At 37.6% G+C, this 11,942-nt stretch overlaps 1 protein-coding gene across 2 annotated transcripts in view; it reads left to right on the forward strand.

The window, feature by feature from the left end:
- Window positions 1-9,425, forward strand: part of GCC2 (GRIP and coiled-coil domain containing 2) — a 28,706-nt gene extending 19,281 nt beyond the window's left edge. For both annotated transcript variants that reach the window (XM_046906410.1, XM_004938522.5), the window contains exons 18-23: window positions 104-280; window positions 1,734-1,951; window positions 2,937-3,131; window positions 3,878-4,017; window positions 4,611-4,812; window positions 5,700-9,425. In XM_046906410.1, coding sequence (XP_046762366.1) covers window positions 104-280; window positions 1,734-1,951; window positions 2,937-3,131; window positions 3,878-4,017; window positions 4,611-4,812; window positions 5,700-5,770 — 1,003 coding nt within the window. In that variant the 3' untranslated portion in view covers window positions 5,771-9,425. The remainder of the gene's footprint in view (window positions 1-103; window positions 281-1,733; window positions 1,952-2,936; window positions 3,132-3,877; window positions 4,018-4,610; window positions 4,813-5,699) is intronic.
- Window positions 9,426-11,942: the final 2,517 nt, after the last annotated feature.

Consider the following 11,942-nt stretch of genomic DNA (forward strand, 5'->3'; position numbering starts at 1 on the left):
ATACAGAAATAAAATTTTAAAAAATTCAGATTGGCTACATAAAACATTGTGGGTATAATAACAAGATAGCTCTAAACATATCTTTTCTTTTTTTCCTTTGCAGAGAACAGTTGGAAACGGTGATAGAACAACTAAAAGCTAAGCTGCAAGAAACTCAGCATAATTTACAGATTAATGCAGCTGAATTCCAGGCGTTGCAGTCTGAACATGACACCCTGCTGGAAAGACACAATAAGATGCTGCAAGAGACTGTTGCAAAAGAGGCAGAACTCCGTGAAAAGTATGCTCTGCCAATGAAAGATGGTTTATTTTGTGTGAATCTAAAGTGCTGGTTGTGCATATGGCTTCAAATATTGCTTTCCAAAGAAAGGGTATAATTTTAGAGGAAGTTAAAGTAACTTTGAGAAGTATTATTTGCTACCTTTTGTCAGCCATCAGAGGTTCCAGCAGTGAAAACAAAGTAGTAGCTGATGAGGGAATATGAGATTTCTGATAGCTTTCTACTTGTTAAATATCAAAATTTTAAAGCTAATTTTTTTTAAAGCATGCTGAATTCACTGACTATTTTTATGTCTTAAACTAAGCACTACATTTGTGATGGGCTGCTCAACTGTATTTCATGCACCTGTTTCCTGTTAGTAAAATACTGTAGCTAAAGATAAGCTATTTTAATATCAAAATATCCACCAAGTACCTTCTTTACAGAAGGCATTTTTTTTCAAGTGTATGCTTGTCACAATCATAATTCACTACTTCTTTCAAAACAAAAGGAATCTAATCTGTATAATTTCCCGAGAAATGACACGAATAGGTATTCACTTGAGCTCTTAGATAAACCTTTCCATGCCTTCTTTTAGGGTACAAAAATTCACGAGAAGTTCATTAGAAATTTCAGTTTAGTCTTAGAAACTGTTTATTTCTTTGTCTTAATCCGTTGTTCTGTTTTTTGATATCTACATGATGATTCATTGGAATCATCTACATCATGTTCTTTTGCATTTCTCTGGAAACCACCTATACCACAGTAGGTTCCTTTCATAGCCAGAAATACTAGCTCTTTGCTGCACTGGCTAAATTTAAATTTATACACTTATAAGGGCAAGCCCCATGCCTAGTGTTTCCATACATGCGCTTATTTAATTGCTTCTGACAATTTTGCCTTGTAGTGGATTTGGAGGCACTCCAGAAATAAGTGATGTGGTATACTGACACTTTTCTTGCCAAGAAAGATGCGTGATATTCTACCTTCTTTTGCGCTGAGTTCTGAAGTTTAAAGTTAATCAATTAATTAAACTTATTTTCTTAGAAATTTATATTTGCAGAAGTAATGCATGGGTCTTTGGTATATAGATGTTAAAGGAAAAGAAATACATGCATGTTATGAGGATAAATGGTTGTGTTGCAATTTTTCAGTTAAAGAATGTTCAGATCACAGCAGAATGCTCAGACCACAGCCTGTCTCTACTTCCTTCTTTTTTTTTTTCCAAAGTCTGAATTTCATCTTCTGACATAGAAGTTAAAAGCTTGTATAACAGAGTACATTCATAGCATAGGTGCTAAACATCACTTTTTTTCTCTTAGATATGCCCTGGGAAAAGATAAAGTGGAAAAAAGCGAAACAGACATTCTGAGATATGAAAACTGAAAAGTAATCTAAACTGTAGGCAAATTTGTAATGTCAAGAAAGAGTTTTGTTGTATGTTTCCTGTATTTTGTGTTTACGCTGTTTTCAGGTTCTGCACAATACAGTCTGAGAATATGGTCATGAAAACAGAACATGCTCAGGCTTTGAGTCAGCTGACAGCCCAGAATGAAGCTCTCCGGAACAATTTCAGAGATCAAGTCAGGAACCTGCAAGAAGAACACAGGAAGACAGTAGAGACACTTCAGCAGCAACTGTCCAGGGTAGAAGCTCAGCTTTTCCAACTCAAGAGTGAACCAAGCACTAGAGGTAACTTTTGGTCATAAAACCAGGTTTTCTTGGGCTACACATTCTTGGGGGGTTGTTAATTTGTGTACTTGACGCTGTACTTGAGACTGTACTGGAAACACGGTTATAGTATGTGGTTCTGTAATACAACAGAAAGTTACTGTGGAAAACTGATAGTAAGTCATATCAGTCCTCTGATTCCACGTAAAGAATGAGGTTTTATTATTACTGTACCTCTAGAATCAGTATCACAGTTAAGTTTTCTGCAGTGTCTGCACTGGGAGACAGATAGAGAGAAATCACTTTGTAAATAGTCGGTGTTCTTCCCATCAGTTTGTCTCAGATTTTGGAGAGCTTAACAGATCTCTGCTCTCCAGTATGAGGGGTAAAGCTACACAAGAGTATACTGAAAGATGTTACAAACATCTTCAAACAACATCAAACAATGTTTATTATTGATATACTTGCTATTTTCCCCCACTTCTAATATAAAATTTTACTCTGCTCAGCTTAAGTGCTACTTTTTTTAAATCTGTGTAGTCACTGCTTAGGATGCAGTCAGATATTTGCCAAGAAACAGTAACAGTTTAAGTTGCTCTTTCCATATGTTACTTGGCTGTATTGCAGTAACTGATAGTGTACTGAAGCAGCAGGATAGCACACAAAATATTAAAACAGACTAATCTACACCACCCACAGGACTGTTAAAAGCTAATTCTGTTTTGCATTAAAAACACTTGCTACTCTTATCAAAGCTACAGCATCTGCAGGGTATGATGTGTTAAGGTTTCATAGTCCCTGAAATGAAGATTGCTAATTAAGATCAAATTTAGAAACTGGCTTTGATTGAAATGGTGATCTGGACGTGAAAGGCTCTATTACTTGCTTGTATCTGGCTTTCAAGTCTGTAGATTGCATACTGCTTTCCAATTAGAGATAGCTTGAGTTATTTCATAGGTGTACATCTATTTTCTTTCAATGACAAACATCAGTAAGTATCTTTCAGGTCCAGCTGTTTCAAATCCTGTACCAAAGAACTTAAGAGAACGGCGAAACACAGACCTTCCTGTTCTAGATGTGCACGCTATAGCAAGGGAAGAAGGAGAAGGTATGGAAACAACAGACACTGAGTCTGTCTCTTCAGCCAGCACCTACATACCATCCTTGGAACAGCTTCTGAACTCTCCAGAAACAAAACCTGGTAGGTAGAACATGTGGCTTTTATAAGCATTGGAGGTTGTGCCCTCAAAATATATGAGAATGCTGTGTTCTTCATGCTTTTAGTTGCAGCACAGACATTTAATTAGTGCCCTGAATATACACTGTCTGGAATTTCTGTGCGAGTCTTGTCCTTGAATACAGATTAACATGATCTCATATTTTTAACTTTCTAAAGGGAAGAGGATGGATGAGTATGTCAGTGAATAGTTACAGAACTTTTGGTCCAAAATAACGAGTCTCTACTTGAGACTCTTGTTAATGAAAGGATAAATTTGTTCAACTCAATGTGGTTTATTACAACAGGAATTTATTCATGTTTTTTCAGGAAAATGAAAGGCAGCATGAAGAACAGCATCCCAAAAAGTAGAAAAATAAGTGGTAGCATCTAACCATATTTTTAAAAGTCTACTGAATACTGTGTGGAGAATTGTTGAAAAATTTCCATCTATGAGTGGAAAGCAAGGGGTAAATTAAAACCATATATCTTGATGGGCTTAGGAGGAGACTGGCAAATCAGTTCTAAAAGATAAATACAAAAATAAATCATAAAACGAGCATGCAGGAGCAGAAATGATTACTAGTAGTTGGCAGTCTGAGTTTGCATGGATTTCATTTCCTGTGTACGGCTTAGAAACTACATTAATCAAGTCATAATGTTAACTTAGTATAAAGGAGATGCGTGTCCTTTTTCCTCCTCCTTCACTTTTCTTTTTCAATTCATTGCAGAAACATCCCAGTGGCAAACAGAGCTCACCAAGGATGAACTGATTGAGAAACTAAGCACAACAACAAAGAGTGCTGATCACCTGAATGAGTTACTTCGCGAATCAGAAGCAACCAATGCAATCCTAATGGAGCAAATAAAGGTCAGCAGGCACACAGTAAATGTGGGGACAGCTGTAATTTGTATGGTATATTTCCTAGACAAAATGTTTAACACTGAATGTATTTCAGAAAATGGCAGTCTATAGAAATTTGGGAATGTGAAACTAACTTGAGTGGTTTTTTTATTCATGAGAGTAATTATTGCTTCTGAAGCTGACTTGAGGATTTTTTTTTCCCCAGTTTCTCATGTCTAGGGGGAGAGGGGAAGTAAAAGCTACTACTCCTACACAAAAAGGGCAGAGTTTGGAAGTTTAATATCTGCTAAAGTGCTTTTACTGTTTGCATTTAGCTAAAAACAGTAAATTCCGAGGGAAACATTGGTCTCTCTCCCTGTAATCCCTTTCACCTGTCCTAATATAAAAGAAGATGCACGTTTAGATGTATATCTACTAATAAAATTTGGTTTTGCGAGCACATCTCCAGGATTTCTCTTGAAACATTTTTAAAGTTAACGTATTCTCAAAACAGGCCAACATTTCTTTTATAAATGATTTCTTAATGCATGATAATGTTGTTAAACCTCTGATTCAGGTTGCTTATTTAGCTTCTGAACTCACTGAATTATCACCTGCAGCTTCTTAAAAGTGAAATAAGAAGACTGGAACGAAATCAGGAGAGAGAAAAGTCTGTGGCTAATCTGGAATATTTGAAGAACGTTCTATTGCAGTTCATATTCCTAAAATCAGGAAGCGAAAGAGAGAGGCTGCTGCCAGTAATAGACACCATGTTGCAACTTAGCCCTGAAGAGAAAGGGAAGCTGGTTGCAATTGCCCAAGGTAGGTGGGGTTCTGGCACACTTTAGAAAACAATAGTAAGCTATAACGTAACGTGTTCATATGTTTTAGTAAAGATCTCTGTCAAAGTGACTTTAAAATAGAGGTTCCCATAAATGAATGAATTTCTTGGCAGATGTTCTAAAAAGTTAATTAAAATGGTCCTCTCAAGGCATTACTGCAGACCTACTATTAGTTTCAATAAATCAGCTTTAAAAAAAACCTCTTCAGCAAAAAATGCTTTCTGTTTAAGAACCTTAGGGACTAGGGAAGGGAGGAGGAATAGTTGAGTTTTTAAAAGAAATCAACCCAAGAGCTGTAATAATGGATAGTAATGTTCTGGCTACTCTTTAAATACTCTGATATTTTGTTTGTCCCCTTAACAATCCTTTTTAAGATATGATCTTTTAAAGGTATATAAATAAAGAACTAGTTTCTAGTACTTCATTAGCAGCTGGCCTATACTTGATTTAAAAATTACTTAATGAATAAAAAGTACAGCGTATGTATATATAAGCATTTTAAACTAGTGAAGAAAAGCACATGAGTAGGTGACAGTGTAATTGATTCTATGATGAGCTTTGCATTTGGAAAAATTATATGTAAACTAAGCCTGTAGCATCTCGCTGTTTTTTTTTTTTGCATTCTAATGAACACTGGCTGGTTTTTTCTTAAGAAAGATGATAAAATGGTTTCTTTAAAGTGTACTGGGTGATTAAAGTCCATGAACACATCTTTTGCAAGGTGTAAGTACTGAATATTACCTCTTCATCAAATTTACAAGAACAGTGTTTGAAAACTTGACAGAGGAGGGAAAAATGAAGATCAGGTTTCCAAATTGTGTAACGTCTAGCCTCATAAACTTACAGAATGTATTTCTCCCCCTCCAGGTGAGGAAGAGAGTTCCTCACGGCCCTCTGGGTGGGCTTCATATCTTCACAGCTGGTCAGGACTCCGATGAGACAGTGGAAGTGCTGCATTTTTAAACACATTCCACCATTACAAAAAGAGAAATCCTAAAGTAGAAGAACAATCCACCGGTGTTTCAACCTTGAACTTCGGAGTTTTGTTTCTGTGTATCATTTTCAGATTTTTAGTTTCTTCTTAAGGAAGAACACCCCGTCAGCTCTGAAAGACTGTAACTGTATTGCATTCTGACAGAAGAGAACTTCTTGTCAAAGCTGATGAGCAGATGTATAATGAGAAGCAACAAACTAATTGTCAATTGCTTAAAACAGAACTTGACAAACTTGTGACAGGTCTTTTAATGTTGATTTAAAGAAAAGATTGATTTAATATAGCTACTGGAATACCTAGACTTAAAGTATTCTGAAGTGTTTACAGTTCCTCACCAATTTTTGTCAGCTCACCAGTCTATGTGGTTCGTGCACGTTGAAGGAATTAAAATAGAGTTATATCCTCTCTGGTGATGCTTACAAAATGTAAGGTCAGTTGTGAGCAGAAGAGGGATTTCCTGTTTTGACTAAATTTTTAGTCTTCGTTATGTTTTTCTTTTGGAATTGCTGGACAGAAAATATGAAGGCAACGGTCCACAAAACTTAAAGGGGCCTAAAACTATATAAAATACAACATTTGGCATATCTAGGGCATGGCACTGTAGAGGTGATTAATGGCATCTTTGGAAGTCTTGGAATAGTACCCCAAGAACCAGTGGTCATAAATGAGCTGAAGTTTTAGGAGAAAGGGCTTAAGATACGGTTTTTTAACCTGAGGTTGGATGTGTGTGTGTATGTGTGTGTGTGTGTGTGTGTTCAAGACCAGGAAGTAATGTTAGACTACTGTAGTGATGCCTGTACTTAAATGAAAAGGCTCTACTTACGCTTAGTCATATAGAAGATACTAAAGGAGGAATCACGCGTTTGTACATCAGACCCCTTGTGGTAACATTTGAAAGAAAAGGACAGAGCTTCCATCAATAGGTGTACATTTTAAATGTCCTGAAGATCGAAGATGTTGTATTCTTCTGTCACTTCTGTTTGCACACTACATTTGCACAAATCTTTTGTACAGATGATTTAATATCTGTTCCAGGCTCTTCAATAGAATGGCTGGGTTTTGTTGTTTTTTTTTCTTTGTTGTTGTTCTCAAGAAAAAAAAAAAATCTCTGCAACTGAGCTATTTCTTCTATTATCAACACAACACCTTTTTGTTTTTTTTCCCCCCTTTCTAGGCCGTGCTGCCTTTCACTATCTTAATTTATTTGTAAATTGCTGAAGTGCTTACATGTCATCTCTTTATCCTGCTTATCTTCCAACTACAGAATGTTTGAGGGTTTGTTTTTTTTTCTCTAGTATACCCTCTCTACAGTTTTACAGTGAATCATTTCCTGGTGTACATATCAATTCTAAATAGTATTCTTTCTTTCCTGCCCATCTTAGTTGAGGCCCTGCAGATCGATGCTTATTCCTTTAATATTACCTTGCTTGGGGCTGAAATTTATCTGGATTCAAGAACAGAAAGTCAGCATGCACAGCTAGTAAAAGCAGTTACTGAACAGTTTACTATCATTGTTTTTTTGCTGTTGGTATATATTTCCATGTACAACTGACAAATTCAACACACTTTAGCTATTTTAATTCCACGGTCTTGAGCATAATTTATCTTTCTTCCATTATATGCTCTAACTGGAATCTTCATGGTTTGTGCTACTGATGAAAACACTCTGTGTGGACTTTAAGATCACAGAACTGGTAACCGATAGCACAGGGCATGTGTAGTTTGGAGATGCAGATAGCAAGCATGAAGCTACATTTGTTTTTGGAATGATAACTATATCTTCAACATTTGTGATTTGTTCCAGATCTCTGCTTAATACTAACTCTTGTTTGCAGCTGGATTTTGTTAATGTCACTCCAAAGAATGCTAGAGCAGAGCTAGGGGAGAGAGTTCAGATGCACATAAAAGTGTGTGTAAGTCATTCTCCTGCTGTGATTTTAACAATAGAAGCACGTGAGTGACTTTTTTTTTTAAGCTTAGTTCAAACTTAGTTTGCAGCTGACCTGAATTAGTCCCTTCTGTACAATGTCTGCTCAACTGCCTCTAGAGATCTGTGACAAGTTCCTTTTTTAAATGCACATATTTCAGAACTGTAGATTATTTAACATTGTGAACTGTGAATAAATGCATGCAAATAACATATCTTTGGCTGTACTAAGTGCCACTTGCTTATTGACATTTTTTTCCAGGTCCGAGTTGCACACTCACTGATGTTAGTAAAACTCAAGCGCTGTCTCTATGAACGTAGTGGACACCTCTTGCATCACTATATATATTTTACAATGGAAGTTGAAGGTCTTAACGTTAAAAAATATTTTAATAACTGCTACTAAGTCGTGTTTTGATGCTAAGATTGCCAGAACTTAACCTTGGTGGCAATAAACTGATGTAAGTAAATATATCAGGGTTTAATATGCACTTGCAGTAAATGGCATTAGAAGAATATGGACTGGACACAGGATTATTTTGCATAGTAAAGTTTTTATATGTCGTGTATTTGCATTTGTAACATTACAGCATTGTGGCTGTGACTTGCTTTCAAAAAGCAGTTTAAAATGGTAACTAGTACTGCTGCTTCTTGACATACTAGTGCTCTTTTTTTGGAGCACAAACTGACTTTGCTTTCTGGTTCTACTTTTTTCTTTCTTTCTTTCTAGTGCCATATTTGATGGAATATTTCCCTGAAAGTGTAACCCCTGCCCAAAGATTTCATAAGCTTAGGACCAAATTTTATTCTTCTATCTGCCTGCCTTCAGCTCTAGCTTCAGGATAGAAGGGAATAATATAAAAATGAGACTATATTGTCACTATGCAGAGTATATATAGGGACTTAAAAAAAAAAAAAAAAAAAAAAGAATTATTATGAGTTTCCAGGACTTTATGTACACTATAGCTGCATTTTAAACTACCTACATGGGCTTAAAAACGGGTTATGGATGTGCCTTCTGCATTCTTTTTTCTATAGAACAGAGCCCTGTCTGTGCAAGCCAAATGTGCTCTGTCTGGAAAACAGGAAGACCAGAATCTGTAAGGCTGCAGTATAGGTGTGCCCAGTTGGATTAAGGGTTCAGGAATGGCCAGAGGGAGCCAGTGGTAGAGTGGAACGGAATTGTTTTTCTTTCCTGACCTACCCCCTCTTTCCCAAACTATAACAGAAGAATATATGGTTAGATTATTTTTCTGAAGTTAGATCTTCCTTTCTCTGTCTCCCTCCATCCTTGTGCTTTGGTAATAGAAATCCTGAAGTTGTGGGGGAAGATACCTAACAGCTTTTATTAGTTTCTAACAACTGACTTGGAAGGCAGCTTAACCACCTCTCCTTCAGCTTCTGCCTTGGCTTCACCTAGAGCACTATACTTCCTTAACTACATGATAGCTCCACTATTACTAGTTCTGTGAAAATATCTCCCAACAGAGCCTTGCAAATAGCAGTTAACACCCACAAGCTGAAAAACCAAATGCATGAAGAGGTAAAAATGTTTGTTTGTTGTAGTAATTTTAGAATTACTAGTTTGAATAGATAAGTGTTTTGGTTGGAAACATGTCTGTGCTGCCTTTTTCATGTGGCCATTGCTTCAATAAATTTCATCCTTATGCAACAGCGTGCCTTTCTTTTTCTCTGAATGCCTGTTCTTACCTGAGAAAATGCTACTTGTGTGCAAGGTAGAAAAAACATGGGAATGCCTACTGTAGTATTCAAGAGAAGACCTGGTGTAGTAGCTGTGTGGTCTTTAGTTTGGAGCACAGTAATAGTGATGGGTACTTCTGGATTGGCAGAAGAGGATAATGAAAATGGTCATTTTTATTATTTGGTTAAAAAAAAAATCAAGGTGTGAAAAAAAAAGTTAATGTAAGAACAAATTGATATAAAAGTCAAAAAAGAAAGCCTAAAATTTAAGATCAACTTGTAGCCTAGACAACTTTCAGATGCTGCACATGTGCTTAAGGGAAGGGAAAGAATAATTTGGCTACTTTTCAAGCTGAACTGAATAGAATACTGTCTTGCAGGGATGAGAAGGCATGTCTTAGGGTCAAGAGATTCAGTCACTGAATAGCTTGGGTTGGAAGGGACCATTAAGATCATCTAGCTCCAACACTCCTGCTTGTGGATCAGGTTGCCCAGTGCCCCATAGAGTCACCCCATGGTGGTTCTTCCATCTACCAAACACATCTCTATCTAACATTTGCTTTAGTCATGAAAAGAGCCTTTTTTGTTTCTTTCAGGGCCAAAGTACACAAGGAGTACCCTTTCTATGCAGGATACTGAAGCTGTTCGTACGTTGGCCTTCACAATACCCCTGGTGTTTCATTGTGCTTCTCTGACTTTGAGCTATATATCCAGCTTTCTTACTGCATCTGCCAGTGAAGTCAAATGATCCCTCTTCCACTGATTTTGTTCAAGTTCCTTCTCTGGAAGATGGAAAGATATTGTTCAAGGGAACAAAATATAGGATGTAATAATTTTCTGAAGAGAGGATGATTACTGAAGTACCTGGGCAGAAATGCTAAGTGGAAAATGAGGACAGCTTGAACCGCCATTCAGTGCCTTCAGTCTTGCGTCAGCAAAAACCAAAAGCTGAGAAACCACAAGAATAAACAACACATCCACCATTTCATGAGAAGTGTTCCATATTTTAAAAGCTGGAAGCAATACCGGCTGAAATACTGGTGTGGGGGGGGAACCTTTCTTTTGCAATCAAATGAACCTATGAATTTTTCCCCTCTGTTCCTTATTTGCTGAGCACTGGTACAGGAGAAGGGATAGAGGGCCAGGCACCACGAAGCAAGGTAGAGATCAGTGTTACACAGCTCTGAGATCACGTGTGGCTATGGGTTTGTACGGAGGCACTGCCAAATTGGTAATGGCACCTGGCTGATGCCAAAGCAAAGTGGAGGAGATGAGCCTCGCAGTGGCTGGTGCCTGTGGAGCAACTCAATGCTTTTTCCAGCAGTGAGACTCACACTTCTCTGCTACGTGAAGATGAGGTTCCCAGCACCTCGGGACAATATCATTTGTTCTGCACACATCCCAAAGAAGGTGTTGTCATGGGCTTTCTTTCTCTTGCTTACAAAGGAAAATGCCAGAAGACTTGTACTGGACTGAAACTAATTTACCTGGATCCCTAGCTCACGCACTGAACCGGCCATTTTGGTTTGAGGAATAGTAATAATAATGCACTTGGCTTTCTCATGACCACTGCTTTTGAAGACTTATATAGCTTTGCAGCCCAATAACTGCTACCACTGAGAAAGATAATCATGTCTTTTCCAGGTGCTAGTATTGCTCTTGTGCTGAGGCACGCTCTGGCTGTGTTGAGTCAGACTCTTCATCTCCATCCGTGAAGGTGCTGCTTGCATACCTCTTACATCTTAGGACGTGACAGATGCAAAACTAGAGGAAGATCTTTCCAGCTGCAGGCATAAACTATGCTTTTCTCTCTCTTTTTTACAAATCCAGAGAATACTTCTCTGGAAACTGTTCTGTTGAAAGCAGGCTACACTTTGATGCCTAAAAGATTCTTTCCTCTGCACGTTACAGAATCAAAAGAATGTTTTTGTTTTCAATTTCTGCCTTTAATCTCTGAGTCCTCACTGCATTTTAGATTGAGCTGACCTATGCTGTAGGAGCCTTACTGTTGTTCCACAAACCTTTCATTTCAGAAGGTGAGACTTCTGGGGGGCCAAAGTCTACCTGATTAGCAGAGGAGTGGATGTCTCAGTTGGACTATTTCTAATCTCATGTTCTCCTTCTTGCTGCAGTGTAAATAGTCTCCATTCTACCTGTTGCTTTTGAATTGCTCAACTTCATGTTCTGTTCTAGTTTTGTTAACAAAGCCATGAAAATGAAACTGTCACACGACAGCAAAAGCAAACTCAGTTGTTAAACACAGTTCGGTCTTGATGTCTTTACACCAACTGCACTCAAAGGCTCTTCGAACTTTCCTGGCAAGATAATAGCATTCCTAAGCTTTTTCATGGAAGAATGGCCGCAGTACATAATACCTCTTTTCAACAGGTTTGGTTTAGTATAGGCCAAAGCTACATGCCCCTGTATCAAAAAATAGGTCGCCTGATGCCCTTCTGGAAAAGAAAACAAACCCATCCTTCCTAAATGA

This window comes from Gallus gallus, chromosome 1 (assembly GCF_016699485.2).
Source record: "Gallus gallus isolate bGalGal1 chromosome 1, bGalGal1.mat.broiler.GRCg7b, whole genome shotgun sequence".
Classification (NCBI taxonomy): Eukaryota; Metazoa; Chordata; class Aves; order Galliformes; family Phasianidae; genus Gallus; species Gallus gallus.